At 41.6% G+C, this 19,849-nt stretch overlaps 1 protein-coding gene across 2 annotated transcripts in view; it reads left to right on the top strand.

The window, feature by feature from the left end:
* Positions 1–19,849, top strand: part of LOC120936992 (collagen alpha-1(XXI) chain-like) — a 280,507-nt gene that overhangs the window by 198,997 nt on the left and 61,661 nt on the right. For both annotated transcript variants that reach the window (XM_040349853.1, XM_040349854.1), the window contains exons 14-16: positions 3,762–3,815; positions 4,379–4,432; positions 4,815–4,868. In XM_040349853.1, coding sequence (XP_040205787.1) covers positions 3,762–3,815; positions 4,379–4,432; positions 4,815–4,868 — 162 coding nt within the window. The remainder of the gene's footprint in view (positions 1–3,761; positions 3,816–4,378; positions 4,433–4,814; positions 4,869–19,849) is intronic.

Genomic DNA, 19,849 nt, shown 5'->3' with positions numbered 1-19,849 from the left:
ACATTATCTTTCATAATATAAAAAAAAATGGGGATAACTTTACTGTTGTCTTATTTTTTACTTAAAAAAAGTGTAATTTTTTCCCAAAAAAGTGCGCTTGTAAGACCGCTGCGCAAATACGGCATAACAGAAAGTATTGCAACGATCGCTATTTTATTCTCTAGGGTGTTAGGATAAAAAATATATATAATGTTTGGGGGTTCTAATTAGAGGGAAGAATATGGCAGTGAAAATAGTGTAAAATGACATTAGAATTGCTGTTTAACTTGTAATGCTTAACTTGTAATACCAACGGCCACCACCAGATGGCGCCAGCTCACAAAAAAAAAATGGCCCGCGGGCCGGTACTTTGAGACCACTGATTTAGAGTGCTTCTGGTTAACCCCAAATAAAGTTCAGCTGTTTTAGTAGGTCTTTTTCCTGACTTTTTCTTAGTCACATCCTACAGCAAAAGCCAAGGTCCACATAGAGCTTTCAAAGCATCAGCGGCATCTCATTGTTAAAAGGTATCAGTCAGGAGAAGGGTACAAAAGAATTTAGATATACCATGGAACACAATGAAAACAGTCATCATCAAGTGGAGAAAATATGGCACGATAGTGACATTACAAACAACTGGATGTCCCTCCAAAATTGATGAAGAGACGAGAAGAAAACTGGTCAGGAAAGCTGCCAAGAGGCCTACAGCAACATTAAAGGAGCTGCAGGAATATCTGGCAAGTACTGGCTGTGTGGTACATGTGACAACAATCGCCTGTATTCTTTATATGTCTGGGCTATGGGGTAGAGTGGCTAGACGGAATCCTTTTCTTACAAAGAAAAACATCCAAGCCTGGCTAAATTTTGCAAAAACACATCCGAAGTCTCGCAAAAGCATATGGGAAAATATGTTATGGTCTGATGAAACCAAGTGTTGACGTTTTTTGGCTATAATTCTAAAAGATAGGTTTGGAGCAAAAACAACACTGCACATTGCCAAAAGAACACTATACCCACACTGCAGCATGATGGCGGCAGCATCATGTGTTGGAGCTGTTTTTCCTTCAGCTGGAACACGATCCTTAGTCAAGGTAGAGAGAATTATGACCAGTTCTAAATACCAGTCAATATTGGCACAAAACCTTCAGGCTCCTGCTAAAAAGCTGAACATGAAGGGGAACATCACCTTTCAGCATTAGAATGACCCAAAACATACATCCAAATCAAAAAAGGAATGGCTTCACCAGAAGAAGATTCAAGTTTTGGAATGGCCCAGCCAGAGCCCAAACCTGAATCCGATTGAAAATCTGTGGGGTGATCTGAAGAGGGCTGTGCACAGGAGATGCCCTTGGCAATCTGACAGATTTTTTATGTTTTTGCAAAGAAGAGTGGGGAAATATTGCCAAGTCAAGATGTGCAATGCTGAAAGACTCACACCCAAAAAGACTGAGTGCTGTAATAAAATAAAAAGGTGCTTCAACAAAGTATTAGGCCTCGTACACACGACCGAGTTTCTCGGCAAAAACCAGCAAGAACCTTGCTGGGAGATATTTTTTGGACGAGGAAACCGGTCGTGTGTACATTTTCGTTGAGGAAACTGTCAAGAACCTCGACGAGCCAAAAAAAGAGCAAGTTCTCTATTTCCTCGACGGGAGTCTGATTTGGCTCGTCGAGTTTCTGGTCGGGCTGGTTTTCGACGAGAAACTCGAACGCCTGTATGCTAAGAAACCTGCGCTTGCTCAGATTAAAGTATGAGACGGGAGTAAAAGTAGCATTTGTAATGGAGATAACACATTTTTAAAGCTGTAACAGACTGAAAAGTGCAAATCGTCTCTTACCAAACTTTTATTCAACAGGCAAACACATGAAATTACCAAAAGCAGCCCCAAGAATTTAACCAGTGGAATCGAACTTCCCCTGCCGTTGTATGTGTTGTATGTCACCGCGTTTGAGAACGAGGAGATTTTGGCTTGACTGTGTGTATGCAAAGCAAGCTTGTCGAGTTCCTCGACAAGCCTAACAAGGAACTCGAAGAGGAAAACGATGTGTTTCGCCCGTCTAGTTTCTTGGTCGTGTGTACGAGGCCTTAGTATAAGGGTGTGCACACTTGAGCAAACCAAATTATTTTATTTTTTATTTTTACTTCCCTCCACCTAAAATACTTCAGTTTATAGATCACATAAAAGGTGGAAAAATATCTGAAATTAATTATCTTTGTCCCCTTTTTGTTACATCACAGAAACCTGACATTTTAACATTTAACATTTTTATATCCACGGTACATGTAGAAGTATTGTTATGGGTTGGCCTGTATAAAATCATTATGCACTAAATGTTGCCAGCACATATTATTCTTTAGAATGATGGTTAGTTGTGTCATGAAGTAATAAGAAAGTTTAGAGGTACACAATAAAACATAATGTCACAAAGCAGCATTCTAAATGATAAGGTGTGCTGACAACAAATAATGCTGCATATGGTGCCTTCTGTGAAGTGCTTCAGCACTGATTCATAAAGGATCCATCCCTATATGGTGTGCACTTTAATCTTTAAATGTGCACTCCACAGTACATGTGTAAAAAGTACAGTAACCCACATTAATGATCAGATTTCACTGAACAAAAAGATAATTTAGTAAGCTGAATATAGACAGGTCTGTGAAAGTTCCCAATATACCAGGTTTTAGCAGAGTCCCTTGAGATCTGCGAAATATTTCAAGGTCTTGACTTGGGTTCTGTTGCATCAACAACTTTTTGGTGACTTCAATATGCCTGTAAATTTGCTAGCAAATCCAACTACTTCAGTGTGGTATTTTCCCCTCCATCTAGTCACATCATTGCCCTCTTCTCCTCTAGGAGCATCTAAACACTCTCTATGCTTGCAAAACTCCTCCACCCAGGGCCAGGAGAAGGGTTATGCAGGCGGTCCCTGTAGTATCATGTGAGTTGGGGGGACTTGAGGAGATGGGGGAGGCCCTTGAGGAGATTGGGGGGTTGTATTGGGAGGGGTTGAGTTTAGGGAAAAAAAGAAATACCATAAGTGCAGTAAAACAAGCAACCTTTAATATAGTAGCAGTAATTACCGTGCTTCCCTTCTTTGTTTTTTCCCTAAATACATCACAGAGCTGGCTTACTTGGGTTCTGTTGCGGCTGGTGCCTAGTCTTTTATGGACATTCATTTGGACTTTTAGCTATATTGCACTGTATTTCCTTTACGTTGCATGGACTTTTAACCTAATTTTTTTGTGCCATCATCACCCATATCAGTATGGAATATCACTGGAGTGACAGCTCTGAGTCTGCTGTCGTTATATCCAATATGACCTGCAGAGTTTGTCCTATGTTGGGCCAACTATTTGTTGAGGGGCTGTTTTGTTTCCCTAATGTGCAGGACATTGCACTCCTCACTAAACTGTATAATAATATATCAGGTAACTTTTTGTGTTTTTGTATGTACACGCTTCAGTGTCAGTGTATTGCTGGGCTTGAAAGACACAGGGATTTGATGTTCGGTAAAAGTCCAGGTATCAACTGAAGAAGCAGCCTGGATAAGCAGTGAAACGTCATCAATATTAGAGAAAAAGTCAAGTTTTAATGTAAAGTAACTAACCATTGCCAGTTGAATATAGTTAATTGTATTTTATATGGTTTCCTCTTCCTCATTAAAAAGTCCAGGGGATGTCCTAAATTGGTTACACAAGCTTTTTAGCATCAAGAAATTTTAGGTTCCTAAGAAGGTTCTAGCTGATGTAGTTCATGTTTGTTTTTTGCACATTATATTAGGGTGAGCGTGGACAGAGAGGAGACAAAGGAATTGCAGGACTAGATGGAAAAAAGGTAGGTATAAATATTTGAAATGTATTTGAATGTGAAATTAAATAACAGATACAGGCAGTCTCCGGGCTACAAACAAGATAGGTACTGTAGGCTTGTTCTTAAGTAGAATCTGTTTGTAATTTTGAACAGGTACATTTTTTAAGTGTAGCTCCAGCCAAAAAATCTATTGTTAAGCTTTTTGGATAGCACAGGGAAAGGTTATCACCCCTGTAACATTTGTTTTGCTGTCTGTGTCCCTGTTCAGAAGATTTCACCTCACTTTCTGTCCCAATGACAATTGGAGTTTGAAAATGTTGGGTTATTAGGGAAACAAGGATTGGTGATAAAGCATCAGTGGAGACACATTTTTCCCATATTGACACTTACAGAAGAGAATTTCCCTTCCCAGGGATAGATTTCCTCTCACTTCCTGTTGTCTCCCTCCGTTTGTAAGTAGGAGTCGTTTGTAATTTCCGATGTTTGTAAGTAGGGGATCACCTGTATAACAAAGCATGCATATTCCTTCCCAAATATATAGCAGGGAATCAACAAATTAAGAATTAATACCTATTTTGGAATTTAAGGGGACAAAAGGCGAGAAGGGAATTCCTGGATCATCTGGAAAGCCTGGAAGACCGGTAAGCATTTTTCTATAATATTATTATATGGTTGTTTAGAGATGAGCAATCCAATCCACCTATTCAAGTTTAGAGTAGTGTTTAGAGCTTCTAATTAAAGCACCAGCCTATTATCAAAGAGCATACAAGTTGGTATAGGCATGGATAGGGACCTGCATGTTTGAGGCTCTCTAAATATGGAAATACCTGCTCATATATTTGATGTGCCAGAATATTATTTTTAGGGAGGATAGCACATTAAAAAAGTCCACAGTGAACAGAGGTGGATGTGAACCTGGCTTCAATAATTGCTAGTAATGAAGTACTGATAATTGCTGATAACAATTTCTGTCATAAAAAGTTGCAGCTTTTTTCATAATCCTGGTTTTAACTATTTTGACAGGGAGAACTGGGCATGCATGGGAAGGATGGTATACCTGGATATCCTGGAGAAAAGGTGATGAAATTTTTTTTTTTTTAACAAAATCTTAAACTTAAATGGTTGGTTCACCTTTATAAAAAGAAAAAAAAAACACTATTCAATCACACTACATCATAGCAACACCCTATGCTGATAAAATCTTAAAATCATATCTCTCCTCACATCTTAAAATCATGCCTCTGGTAACATACCGTTGGGCCATATTCATGATAGTAGCAAAATGGGACAGAGCCACGTAAAACAGCAGCAATTTTTCAGCATGTTTCTTTTATCGCGAATATGTCCCACAGATATGTTATTAGGAAAGCATGGGTGTAGGATCTTATTGGCATATGGTGCTGCTATAGTTTAGTGTGACCCTACAACTAAAATGATGAAAAGTATAACCGCTCTCATGAGTAGATCTCATTTCTGTTAGCCTACATACTTTTGGGTTTAAAATGTCAATATCTCTATTGAGGGTCAATTAATATTACTTGTATTGTTTAATAAGTAATAATGGAATGTTTCATGCTTGTAAACTATTTAAATACCAACTATACCAATGAATGACACCAAACCGACCCACAAGGAGACTTATTTTTTCAGTGGTGAGATTTTTCCTCCAGAATTTCAAGTTGTGTTGGTGCATTGTTTACAAATCTTCAAGTGATAAAATAAGCTAGTAAATAGTTTAACTCAAAGTGATACTTGCTTTAAAATAAAAAAAAAGATTCTATACTTACCCGTTTAATGATATTACACAGAACAGTCACTTTTCTGAAGTTTCCTGCCATTGCTGTGCTCTCCTCTCTCCTCCAAGTGCCCCCTTAATGATCTGTGTGCTTATGGGTCACTCCTGAGCCTGGCTGTTTGCATCCATAGATACACTGAACCTTTAAGCCACGCCCCTACTCCCTCCTCACAGGAGTTTGAATAACAGCAGAAGAAGCCTATGGCTTCAGCGTCTGTTTGTGTCTCCCATGAGACTAGAAAGCTAGAGGAGCGGTGCTGCAGCCAGGTAAGTGTTTGGGGGATGGCTAGGACAGGCCCTGGTACATTTTTAACCTTAAAGTGGAAGTTTCGCATTTTTTTTTAAAAGCCAGCAGCTACAAATACTACAGCTGCTGACTTTTAATAAATGGACACTTACCTGTCCAGGGTGCCCACGATGTCGGCAGCCGCCATCCTCGGCCCGGTTCCTTACTGCCCATGCGCGAGTAGTGCGGCGCTTTCCCAGTGGTCCCCGCTGTCTCCTGGGACCAGTGTGTTTCCCAGAAGGCAGCGGGGGGGGGGGGGAGTTTGGGAAGTGGAATGACCCCCTCCCCCTGAAAGGTACCAAATGTGACACCGGAGGGGGGGAGGGTTCCAAAAAGCGGAAGTTAAATTTTTGGGTGGAACTCCACTTTAATGCATAGATTGTATTAAGGCAAATGTAATTTTAACTTTAGAACCACATTAAGCACTCAGAAGAAGAGTTGACCTTTATTGTACAAAGTACTAATGTGTCGTTTTTTATATATATTCACCATGCTAACTGTTGTATAATTGTGCAGCAAAACTGTTTTATTTTGCACAGCTAATGTATCCACATGTTATGTGACCAAGTTGTTTATCATTTTACCACACTGTCTCTCTGCCACTAGAGGCCAATCAGTCCCTAAGCATATCCAAAAATGATTACTTCAATTTATTTCAATGGGGCAGCTACTATAAAAAGAGGCAATTGACATACCTTTTTTGTTAGGGTGAAGCTGTGTTCACAGCTAGAGATACAGAGAAAATTACTAGGTTTTTCCAGGGCCACTGATAAGGCAGTACAGCCAGCCCTCTTGTATCGGGCCCAGGCCTCATCAGTTCAAAAAGGGGGCCCAGGTACCTGCCAAGCAGGATAGAAAGTACTGATTGCTTCTGTGTCAATCACTGAAGAATAGCAAACTGTGTTTACTATTCTTCATTTTGTAAATGAACAGGGAGCCTTTGAGCGCTTCCTATTCACTCATCTGTGCAGCTGGGGCTGCAGAGAAAGGGGCTGATGAATCTGTGTCCCTTTCTCAATCACAAATATAATACATCAGGGGTCTGTTAAGACCTGATATTTTACCAGAGCTCCCCAACAAGAAAAAAGAAATATCACTCCCAAGATCCACAGGAAGATGGGTGCAGGCCAAAATGCCCATTCAGAACGATACATGCATCAAATGAAAAAAATGCGGCTCTCCCAACTAGCCACCATAACATAAGAATCAACATTGACTTCAGCCTGCATGTCTCCGCAAAAAGGCCATGCCCTCTGATGCGTTTGCCCTAGGTTGAAACGCATCAGCTGCCGTGGTCTTTTGGCAGAAACATGCAGGCTGTAACTAACCCTGATTCTTATGTTATGGTGGCTAGTCGGGAGAGCTGCGTCTTCTTCATTTGATTTATGTATCCCCAACAGGGCAGTATAAAAATGTAAAAAGAAATAAAAGAAATAAAAAAAAAGTAAAACAAATTAATATTCTATAAAATAATTAGAATTAAAAATTAAGGGCTTGTCCATATGCACTTTGCTGTCTTAAGAGCAGTCAGCATTTGGATCACTGTTCAGAGAGCATCTGACAAGCATATTACTTTGCACACATTTGCAGGGTGTTTGCAGAGCAGCACTTTTCACTTGAATGGGTCTTGTCTGACACGGGGAACATTTCTGCCATAGCTGCAAAACATGCCATGGCATTTTAGAAAAATGTAATTTTATATATTTTTTTTTACGGGGGGAGGACCAGTCAATTAGGCTATACGGGGCCCTGTGATTTCTAACAACAGCCCTGGTTAAAAGTAACACAGTTACCTTTTATTGACTTATTATTACTGTAACTAAGTGAATATCATCAAAAGTTGACCCACCAGGCAAGGGTTGTGGGGATGAGGCCCTTGTCCCCATCAACATGGGGACATCCTCCCCATGTTGAGGGAATGTGGCCTGGTACGGTTCAGGAGGTGAGGGGGCCGCTCTCTGTCCCCCCCTCTTTTCTGCAGCCGGCCAGGTTACGTGTTCGGACAAGGGGTCTGGTGTGGATTTTTGGGGGAACTCCACGCCATTTTTTTTAAATTTGGGGTGGAGTTCACCTTAAAATCCACACCAGACCTGAAGGGTCTGGAATGGATTTTTGGGGGGAACCCCACGTAATTTTTTTTTTAAATTGACGGTGGAGTTCCCCTTAATATCCATACCAGACCTGAAGGGCATGGTAATTGAATTTGGGGGGACCCCACGCTTTTTTTTTTATGAATCAATTCTCTCTGAATTGCCGGGAGCCGACAATTCATAATAGTCGCAAGTCAGTTTTAAATGACTTTTTTTCTTTCAGAAATTACACTTTGCGCAGAGACAGTTCTAAGTACGGGTGGGGAAACATGCGCTATTTCACAGGCTTACGTTACAACCCCCCGCCCCCCCTAGGTTCCGAAATTAAAAGGAATATTTCACTTTTATTGTTTCACTTTAAGCATTATTAAATTCACTGCTCCCGAAAAAACGATAGTTTTTAAAACTTTTTTTGCATTGGTACATGTCCCCTGGGGCAGGACCCAGGTCCCCAAACACTTTTTAGGACAATAACTTGCATATTAGCCTTTAAAATTAGCACTTTAGGTTTCTCCCATAGAATTTAACAGGGTGTTCCGCGGCTTTTCGAATTTGCCGCGAACACACCAAATGGTTTGTTGTTCGCTGAACAGGCGAACAGGCAATGTTCGAGTCGAACATGAGTTTGACTCGAACTCGAAGCTCATCCCTAGTGAAGGAACTACTTTGGGGCCGCATATATGAGTGAAAGCTATTCATATATGAATATATACTTGGTGTTAGGTCTCAATTGGAGAATCTACAAGAGAGTTTGGCAGTCTACTGAGGCTTGATGGTTGGCCCTTAACCCCCCTGGCGGTATTCCCGAGCGTGACTCGGGGTGGGTTTTTCATGTTACGATCGGTAACCCCGAGTCACGCTCAGGGTAGACATGCAGAGCCTGCAGCGTGCGCTGGCTTACCTTCTCCTGGATCCAGCGATGTCACCACGCTGTGTGAGCGAGCGGGACCTCGCTCGATTCACACAGCGTCCTCCTGTGCCGCCGATCTCCATTCCCTGTGACGTTACGACGCACGGGAGTGGAGATCGGCGCCAAATTCAAAAAAGTAAACAAACACATTACATACAGTATACTGTAATCTTATAGATTACAGTACTGTATGTAAAAAAAAAAACACACACCCCTTGTCCCTAGTAGTCTGCCCAGTGTCCTACATGTCATTTTATATAATAAAAACCTTTCTTTCTGCCTGAAAACTGTAGATTGTCCATAGCAACCAAAAGTGTCTTTTTATGTCAAAAATGGTTTTAGATCAGCTAGAAAACAGCGATAATAAATTATAATCACTTGCAGAATTGTGCGATAGCGATTTCTGGGAAAATTCGTCATAAAAAAAAAAAAATAATGACAGCGACAATTCTGCAACTGAGCAAATTTCAGTGATTTTGATTTGATTACATTATTGAATAATTTTTATTTTAATTATATTATTACTTGCTATAATTATTTATAATTATTTATTATATTATAATTTAAAATTTTGTTTTTAAAAAAATGTCATACCCGGGATGCCTATTAGATTCTTGTTTGGTCAGATTTAAGTGAGTTATTCCTAAAAATTACAGGCCTACAGTATAAAACACCAAATTTCCTTGCAAATAATGGTACCGCTTTCAGCATGTTTTTTCAGAAAGAATCATACCGCCAGGGAGGTTAAAGGTTTGGTTCACATACTGTACATTTAAGAGAGCTCATGCATTAGATCATATGTTGTTGTGGCCTTACAAATGATATTGTTAGCTAAGTGTTATTACTATACAGTATGTGCCATCTTTTAATATTTTACAAGAAAGTTTTGAATGTCATTAAAATAAATACATGGATTTTATGATAAAGCATTGGCACTGGTACCCTTAAAAGTCCCAACTTTTATATATCTACTTCTATGTTACTTCTTTGGTGCAAATGTTGTAGTCTTCATTGGCTGTAGTTTCATAATTCTGTGTTTAAGGGCCAGTTCACACCAGATGCAGTTCCATGCAGTTCCATTTTTTTCTGCACCAATACAGTGCAGAAACTGACCGGAAACTGACTGCATGGTGTGAACTAGAGCCATTGGAATACATGGAAAACACCATGCATGCATTTTTAGTGCAGAAAAAAAGCACACAGAACTGAACGGAACTGCGTCTGGTATGAACTAGCACTTAATAAAAAGTAAAAAATGCTTTTTTTAAGAAATATTTTTTAAGGATTGACAGCCCTCCAGTGTGGAGCTCAAACACGCTTGGCCTCAAGCCCTGTACACATGGACCAGAATCTCGTCAGGAAAAAACGTCCTTTTTCCTGACGAGATTGTTTGCAAGAATCTCTTGCCGCCCGAGTGTACAGACACTCCATTCAAAAGAGGAAAAATGAGCGTGTGTACGAGGCTTGAGTGTTGTGAAACCTATTAAAATCATTTTTTAAAGCTCTCTTTTTATTTAATTGTTGACTTCTGTATCCAATGTTGGAAGTTGCAAATAACATGTTTGGAATTCAATGATGCTTTGCTGTGAACTGCACCTGCCCTTTGGCCGAGGGAGAATCTATTTTCATATTGGCAATATATGATCTCCCATTAGAGATTAAAGTGAACTAAAGGCAATTCTTTTTTTGTTATGTTTTTTTGATATATAGTGGAGAGGATTTTATTTCTGTCTATGCCCACCTTAGGGAGATTCACTCTTTTTTGTCATGTTTAACATTATCACAGAAAGTGGAAGAAAATCCTACATTTTGTGTTATCACCATAACAGCAATAGACAAGAACTCTTCCAATTAGGACACCAGTTCTATTGCCCCTGGTGAAAAACAGGGATTCCCTCACTTTGAAGGGGTTTCCTCTCACGTCCTTGATTGGCTCTGGTACAGGAAGTGAAGGGAAATTTCCTCAGTGGAACACAGATGGCAAAAACCTGGCAGGGTTTAAAAAAAGTGCATAACCCTCCCATACTGCCTTAAAAATGTAAAGTTTTGTCTTTAGTTCTACTACAAAGTATTTTGCCCCTACCACATTAATTATGAATCTGAGTGATTCGGTTAAGGCAGCAGAAGGCATGCATATGCTATATGTCTTTGACTATTTGTGTGGGGGTCTCCCAGAAGAAAGCTTTACAGACAAGGAAAGAGTGTACAAATTATATGCAAACTGAATCATGATTTTTCAGGATTGGAGCAATGCCTGCTATGAAGTAGAGACGCTAACTATTGTACTAATGACTGTTTTTCACTTGTTAAAGGGGTTGTAAAGGTTTGTTTTTTATTTTCTAAATAGGTTCCTTTAAGCTAGTGCATTGTTGGTTCACTTACCTTTTCCTTCGATTTCCCTTTAGGCCTCATTCACACTTGGCCGTTCGGGTCCATCTGTCGGCGGACCTGAACGGCCGCTCCATGCATCGCTATGGAGCGTCGGATGTCAGCGGAGACATGTCCGCTGACATCCGACCCGCTAAAAACAGACGTATGGGGGCCACGTCCCCATCCGTCCATGCGGATCAGATCGGGTAAGATCTGATGAAAACGGACATGCTGTCCGTTTTCATCAGATCGCTCCATAGGGACACAGCGGTGCCCGACAAGCCCCTCACCTCTCAGTGAGCAGAGAGGAGCTTGTCATCGTCGGCTCAGCGGAGATCTGCGGACTGATCTCCCGCTGAGCCGACGGGAGCAGGCGGACTCCGTAGCGACGGAGTCCGCCAAGTGTGAATGAAGCCTAACTAAATGTTTTTTTTTCTTTGTTTTCTTTATCTGAATTTCTCACTTCCTGTTCCTCCTCAGTAAGCTGTTCTGACTGACTTTCCACCACTCTGATGATGGTAGCAAGCTTACTGAGGAGACACAGGAAGTGGAAATCGAAGGAAAAGGTAAGTGAACCAACAATGCATTAGCTTAAAGCAGGGGTCTCAAACTCAAATTACCTGAGGGCCACAAGACAAGTTTCTATATCCCATGGGGGGCCGCATGCAAACTTTCAAACTTCAAAAACAGTAGTGGTGTCAGCGAAAGCATTATTAACCCTGACCACTACACTGCACACTGACCACTACACTACACACTGACCACTCACCATCAGGGTACAGCACATCAGGGCACAGGGCACAGCACACATGAGTACACAACGCACATCAGGGTACAAAGCCCAGCACATCAGGGTACAAAGCCCAGCACATCAGGGTACAAAGCCCAGCACATCAGCGTACAGGGCACATCAGAGCACAGCACATAGGGGTACAGCACAACAGGCCACATGAGGGTGCATGGTACATCAGGGCAGGGCATGTCAGGACAGGGCACATGGCACAGTGCAGGACATGGCACATCAGAGCACAGCACATCAGGACAGGGCAGATGGCACATCAGGGTACAGGGCACATGAAACAGCACATCAGGGTACAAAGCCCAGCACATCAGGGTACATGGGGCACATCAGGGTACATGGGGCACATGGCACATCAGGGTACATGGGCCACATCAGGGTACATGGGGCACAATCAGGGCACATGGGGCACATACGAGCACACCAGGGCACATGGGGCACATGAGAGCATATCAGGGCACAATCAGGGAACATGGGGCACACCAGGGAACATGGGGCACATGAGAGCACATCAGGGCACAGCACATCAGGACAGGGCACAAGGCACATCTGGGTACAGGACATGGCACATCAGGGCACAGCACATCAGGACAGGGCACATGGCGCATCAGGGTACAGGGCACATGAAACAGCACATCAGGGTACAAAGCCCAGCACATCAGGGTACCCCATGTACCCTGATGTGCTGGGCTTTGTACCCTGATGTGCTGTTTCATGTGCCCTGTACCCTGATGTGCCGTGTGCCCTGATGTGCTGGGCTTTGTACCCTGATGTGCTGTTTCATGTTCCATGTGCCCTGTCCTGATGTGCCATGTCCTGTACCCTGATGTGCCATGTGCCCTGTCCTGATGTGCCGTGCCCCATGTTCCCTGGTGTGCCCCATGTTCCCTGGTGTGCCCCATGTTCCCTGATTGTGCCCTGATGTGCTCTCATGTGCCCCATGGCACATCAGGGTACATGGGCCACATCAGGGCACAATCAGAGCACATGGGGCATATCAGGGCACATACGAGCACACCAGGGCACAATCAGGGCACATGGGGCACATCAGGGCACATGGGAGCACATCAGGGCAAAGGTTCACTTGTCTCTCATGTCACGCTGCTACTCCCCGGCAGCCCCCCCCTCTCTTCTCGTCCATCTCAGATGATGTCACAAGCAAATGGGCATGGACGAGAAGAGAGGAGGGGCCGCCGGGGAGTAGCAGTGTGACATGAGAGACAAGTGAACTTATGACAGACGCTTCCTGCGCTACTCTTCATGCACCTCGATCTACACTCCCGCGGCACCCGCCCTGCCTGCGGGCCATTTGCGGCCCGCGGGCCGGTACTTTGAGACCCCTGGCTTAAAGGAACCTATTTAGAAAGTAAAAAACTGACCTTTAGTAGCTGAATACTTAACTACATAAACACAAGAAATTAAAAAAAGGTGCGCTGCTGGGATCGGCCCCTTACTTCGATCTGTGATCAGCTGAGTCTTATTGATTCTCTGATCACAGAGTGCGCCACACACATGAATGCAGGCAGCTCATGCAAGTTACATACATGGACGCCCTCTTGGCAATTTAGGCTCACGCTGTAGATATATTTATGCTTGTTTTACTGTTGGAGAGTTCCTCCTACTTCTTGCAGGACAGGAAGTGAAGTGAATTAACTTTAACAATGCCCTGGATAGCAGTAAAAACAGAGGTTGTAATCTTTTCCAAAAATGAAAAAAAGTTCTAGTTTAACATACGCTTTGAGGCCCAGATCCACGCACCTCGGCACATCTGTAAGTCTGGCGTAGCGTAGCTCAGATACACTACGCCAGATACACAGATACACCGGAGCATCCTAGAAGTTACGCGGCGTATCAATAGATACGCCGACGTAACTGCTTCGTAGATCTGGGCCTAAGTATTTTGGCTCTGTAGCATATGTAAGAGCCAGGTATAAGCAAACACAGATACGTTTCTATTACGCTAAACACAGTTATTAGTCCTTATTTATCAAAATGGTAAAAAGGGCAATAATGTGCAATAACCCAACGTTATCAATCAAATTTCAGCTTCCATCAATTTAGAGCAGAAAAAAAAAAAAAAGATGATTTCTTATCAATTGGTATAGGCTTGTATACGCTGCATGTTGCTTTACACTACCTTACTGGATATTGACCATCTTTTATTGCAAATTATGGATTTTATTTAAGCAAGTTACAAGGCTAGGTCACATTATTCTGAACAATGAAACAATGAAACATGCTTGCCTGTATTAGCTATTTGTATTTAATCTTTTCACAAGTACTTCAGCAATGTAATTTACATCACTATGCTATCTCTATGTTATTTTAGCTCGTCCATGATAAGAGTTTGCTGAGTCAATAAGAATAACATTTTGTTGTTATGGCTATTTGTTGTAACATTAGTAATCTGCTTCATGATTACATTAAAACAATGTTATTGACAATTATGTAATGGTGACTTTGTCTCCTATTCTTTTTTTTTTTTTACTTTACAGTTCATCTAAGAATGTTTGCCAAATGTTCTGAATGCAGGTCACTAAAGACACATGTTTCTTGTTTTATATATGTATGTACTAAATGGGCAATAAATACCTTAGATAAGCATAAAATTGGATTTATGGAAACAAGTCAGATTTTTTAGGCATTCCTTACCACATACAGTTATGCTGAGTGGACTGACATATTTGCCTTATTCTTTTATTTTAGCTTGGATCAGTTCTTATGCCATTTGTCTGCTTTTTGATATCGCTAGGCAGGTCAATGACATGATGAGCATTGTAAATTTTTTATATTTCCCTTATTGCCTAGGAACCTGTCTACAGTTAGTAAAAATTGTCTACAGAAAACTCAAGTAGATTAGATGCATACATAAACCAACTCAGCAAAATTTCCTATACACTTTAAGTTGTGGCTTTTACTAAAGTAATACCTCATGGCCCTGCAATGAAGGATTTCAGGCATTTCCTGTTAGAGGGTCACCACATTCTCTCCATGACTCTATTGTGCGACTATGTTTTCACCCTGTTAAACAGGCTTCCAATGAAAAGTATGTGACCATTTCAACAGGGTCACGGTCTAATGGTATTGTCATCAGAAAACCCACCCTTTAAAATGCCATATAGTCATTACTGGAGTGCATGCATGTCAACAGGAAGTGGCTGTGAAGAGCCATGTATTTTTTAAACAAATGGCAATTATTTATGATACACAGTAGTACATAAGCAAACGAAGGCCCCTTTCACGCGATCGGACCGTTCAGGTCCGCCTGTCAGTTTTGACGGCGGACCTGAACGGCCGCTCCATGCAGTCCTATGGAGCGTCGGATGTCAGCAGAGACATGACCGCTGACATCCGACCCGATCCGTCAAAATTAGATGGATGACGATACGTCCCCATCCGTCCATGGCGGATTGGGTGTCCGTTTTCATCAGATCTCTCCATAGAAGACAGCGCCGCTGCACAAGCCCCAGCCTGCTCAGTGAGCAGAGAGGGACTTGTCATCCGCCGGCTCAGCGGAGATCAGCAGGGAGATCTCCCGCTGAGCCGGCGGACTCCTCGTGTGGAAGAGGGCTTAATTATATTCAGTAAGTATTTACATCTACTTTCATTCCATGTATTTACTGTTCCAAAACAATAACAAGACAAATTAAATCTGTTAAAAATCCGTTTAAGGGGTGTATTTAGAAAAATACAAATGCATAGTAATTCACCCAATGAAAGTGCAGGAACATTCATTCCGTGTGATCAAGGCAAACAAAAAAAAATGTAAGTAGGCTTTTTTCTGTGCTGGTGAATTGGTTTTTATATTTTTTATTTAAAATGGAAAATATCACATTTGGCCACTAAATGGTGTTAAGTATCATAGTAAGCATAGCGGTCTGCTGTGCTGGGGGAGAGGTTTATGGGAATGCTGGAGGAGTATTTAAACTAGGATTGAGGGGGGAGGGTGAATTAGAATTACATCGAGCAGACAGGTCAGTTAGTGGTGAGACATTAATGGAGAGTGGAATGGGGATAGATGGGGGGAGGGTTATGGCAGGTGACAAGAAAGTTCCCATGTTGCAAACAGCCATTGGAAATAATAGTGCCATTTGTACTACTATAAATTATATGAAAAACACCAGAGAAAAATGTAACAATACATTTAAGTGTTTGTTCACCAATGCCAGAAGTCTGCCAAGCAAAACAGGTGAGCTGGAAGCTCTGATGCATGAGGAGAGCTATGATGTAATCGGTATTGCTGAAACTTGGCTTCAATCCTCACATGACTGGGCTATTAATATTCCTGGCTATGCTCTCTTTCGGAAAGACAGGGTAAAAAGGAAAGGTGGAGGGGTCTGTCTCTATGTGAGAAGTGACCTCAAAGCAAGCGTGAAAGAGAACCTGGTTGATGGAGAGTGTGATGAGGCTGAAGCATTATGGGTGGAACTGCATACAGATGTGCGTAGTTCAAAATTAATCATTGGAGTTTGTTATAAACCACCCAATGTTAATGAGGAGGTGGAGACTCAGCTCCTTGCACAGATGGAAAGGGCTGCAAGGTCTGGGACGGTGATAATAATGGGGGATTTTAACTACCCAGAAATTGACTGGATTAATGGCACTTCTGGGACAGTTAAAGGACAAAAATTTAAAAACCTATTGCAGGACAATTTTATGGTGCAGTTTATTGAGGCCCCAACTAGGAATGATGCCCTGTTGGACCTGATAATTTCAAACCATGCAGAGCTTATTACTAATGTTCAGATAAAGGAACACCTGGGTAGCAGTGATCATAACATGATTTCATTTAATGTTAACTATAAGCAAGAAATACATACAGGAAATATTAAAACACTAAATTTTAAGAGAGCAAATTTTCCAAGGATGAGGGCTGCTCTCCAGGACTTGGACTGGGAGGGACTATTGGCACAGATGAACACAGAACAGAAATGGGAATTCTTCAAAAAGACTGTGTGGAACCTCACTGCAAAGTATGTTCCCATGGGCAATAAGTTTAAAAGGCTAAAAATAAAACCTATGTGGCTCACGGTCAAAGTTAAAAAAGCTATAAACAATAAGAAAGTAGCTTTTAAAAAATATAAAAATGAAGGAACACTAGTGTTGTTTAAATGTTACAAAGAATATAACAGGATATGCAAAAAGGAAATCAAGGATGCAAAAATTCAAAACGAACGACAGATTGCAAAAGATAGTAGGACAAACCCCAAAAAATTCTTTAAATATATTAATAGTAAAAAGGTGAAGTCTGAGCATGTAGGCCCCTTACAAAATAATCTAGAGTGGGTGACTGGGGACAAAGAGAAGGCAAATTTATTAAATGTTTTCTTCAGCTCTGTGTATACAATGGAGCATGGGGGAGCTCATGTCCAAAATGGGGGTGGGAGTGACACAGCCCCAAATCCACAATGGCTCAAAAGTGATATGGTCCAGAAATATTTAGACAGAATAAAGGTGGATAAAGCACCTGGACCTGATGGCATCCATCCACGGATCCTAGGTGAGTTGAGCTCTGTCATTTCAAAGCCACTGTATCTAATATTTAGGGACTCATTAAAGACAGGAATAGTACCACTGGATTGGCGCAGGGCCAATGTGGTGCCCATATTTAAAAAGGGAACAAAGTCTTTACCAAGTAACTATAGACCTGTTAGTTTAACTTCTATAGTTGGGAAGATACTGGAACGTTTAATAAAAGACCACATGGATGAGTTCTTGCAGGAAAAAAACTATTTAAGCAGCAGACAACATGGATTCATGAAAGACAGAAGTTGTCAGACAAACCTGATTTCCTTTTATGAAGAGGTAAGTAAAACCCTGGACAGAGGCGTGGCTGTGGACGTGATATATTTGGATTTTGCAAAAGCGTTCGATACAGTTCCGCACACACGGCTCATGTGTAAGGTAAGGTCTACAGGATTGGATATATCAGTTTGTAAATGGATAGAAAACTGGCTGAAAGACAGAATTCAGAGAGTCGTGGTTAATGATTCTTACTCTGAATGGTCTAAGGTTATCAGTGGTGTACCCCAAGGTTCAGTGCTGGGACCCTTACTTTTCAATATATTTATAAATGATATTGGGTCTGAGATCAAAAGTAACATTTCTGTCTTTGCAGATGACACCAAGCTATGCAGTGGAATAACGTCCTTACAGGATGTCTCCAATTTACAAGCCGACCTCAATGCTCTGTCTGATTGGGCGACTAAGTGGCAGATGAGGTTTAATGTAGATAAATGTAAAGTTATGCACTTGGGGGCTAAGAATATGCATGCATCATACATACTAGGGGGAGTACAACTGGGGGGGTCTGTAGTGGAGAAGGATCTGGGGGTTTTAGTTGATCATGAATGAATGAATGAATGAAAAACTTATATAGCGCGGCACATGCGAACTGAATCGCCTCTGGGCGCTTGTTGTTTGTGTCTCATGCCCTTCAGAAAAGCAGGGTTTTGATCTGCCTTCTGAAAGACAGGTGGTTTTGCTCCAACCGAATGCTGGTTGGTAAAGCATTCCAAAGCCTGGGGCCCTGGAAAGCAAACCTTCTTTCTCCTTTGGACTTGTATTTGGTTTTAGGAACCTTGACCAGATTTTGGTCGGTGGATCGCAGAATGCGGTTGCAATTGTGCGGTTTGATCTTGTCGCATAGATATCTAGGAGCCTTCCCTTGGATGCACTTATGTGTCAGGCAGAGTGCTTTGAATGCAATTCTGTCTTTCACTGGCAGCCAGTGAAGGGATCTCAGTGAAGGTGAGATTGATTCCCAAGATTTTTTCCCAGTCACCAGTCTAGCGGCCGTATTCTGTACGACTTGAAGACGAGCGATTTGGTACTTGGGTAGCCCGAGGTAAGCTCAATAATGGCATGCAATGCCAAGCTGCGGTTTCCAAAGCGAGCAAAGTCCTTTCTTGTATTAAGAGAGGTATGGACTCCAGAGACAGAGATATAATTTTGCCCCTGTACAAATCATTAGTAAGACCTCATCTGGAATATGCAGTTCAGTTTTGGGCACCAGTTCTCAAAAAGGATATAGGAGAACTGGAGAAAGTGCAGAGAAGAGCAACCAAACTGATAAGAGGCATGGAGGAGCTCAGCTATGAGGAAAGATTAGAGGAACTAAATTTATTCACTCTTGAGAAGAGGAGAATAAGGGGGGATATGATCAACATGTACAAATATATAAGAGGTCCATACAGTGAACTTGGTGTTGAGTTATTCACTTTACGGTCATCACTGAGGACAAGGGGGCACTCTTTACGTCTAGAGGAAAAGAGATTTCACCTCCAAATACGGAAAGGTTTTTTCACAGTAAGAGCTGTGAAAATGTGGAACAGACTCCCTCCAGAGGTGGTTCTGGCCAGCTCAGTAGATTGCTTTAAGAAAGGTCTGGATTCTTTCCTAAATGTACAGAATATAACTGAGTACTAAGATTTGTAGGTATAGTTGATCCAGGGTAAATCCGATTGCCTCTCAGGGGATCAGGAAGGAATTTTTTCCCCTGCTGTAGCAAATTGGATCATGCTCCGCTGGGGTTTTTTGCCTTCCTCTGGATCAACTGTGGGTATGGAGTTGGGTGTATAGGATTTTACTGTGTTTTTTTATTTTGTTTTTTGTGGTTGAACTGGATGGACTTGTGTCTTTTTTCAACCTGACTAACTATGTAACTATGTAACTATGTAACTATGTAACTATGTAGCGCCAACTAGTGGCCAAATGCATTTAAATCAATGAAAAACATTCATTCAGAACAGAAAATAGCCTACTAATATTTGTTGCCCAATTCCCACATAACCAATGTAAATGCACCT

Source organism: Rana temporaria, chromosome 4 (genome assembly GCF_905171775.1).
Source record: "Rana temporaria chromosome 4, aRanTem1.1, whole genome shotgun sequence".
Taxonomy (NCBI): Eukaryota; Metazoa; Chordata; class Amphibia; order Anura; family Ranidae; genus Rana; species Rana temporaria.
Note: the sequence above shows the minus strand (reverse complement) of the source record. Positions and strands in the feature narration are given on the sequence as shown.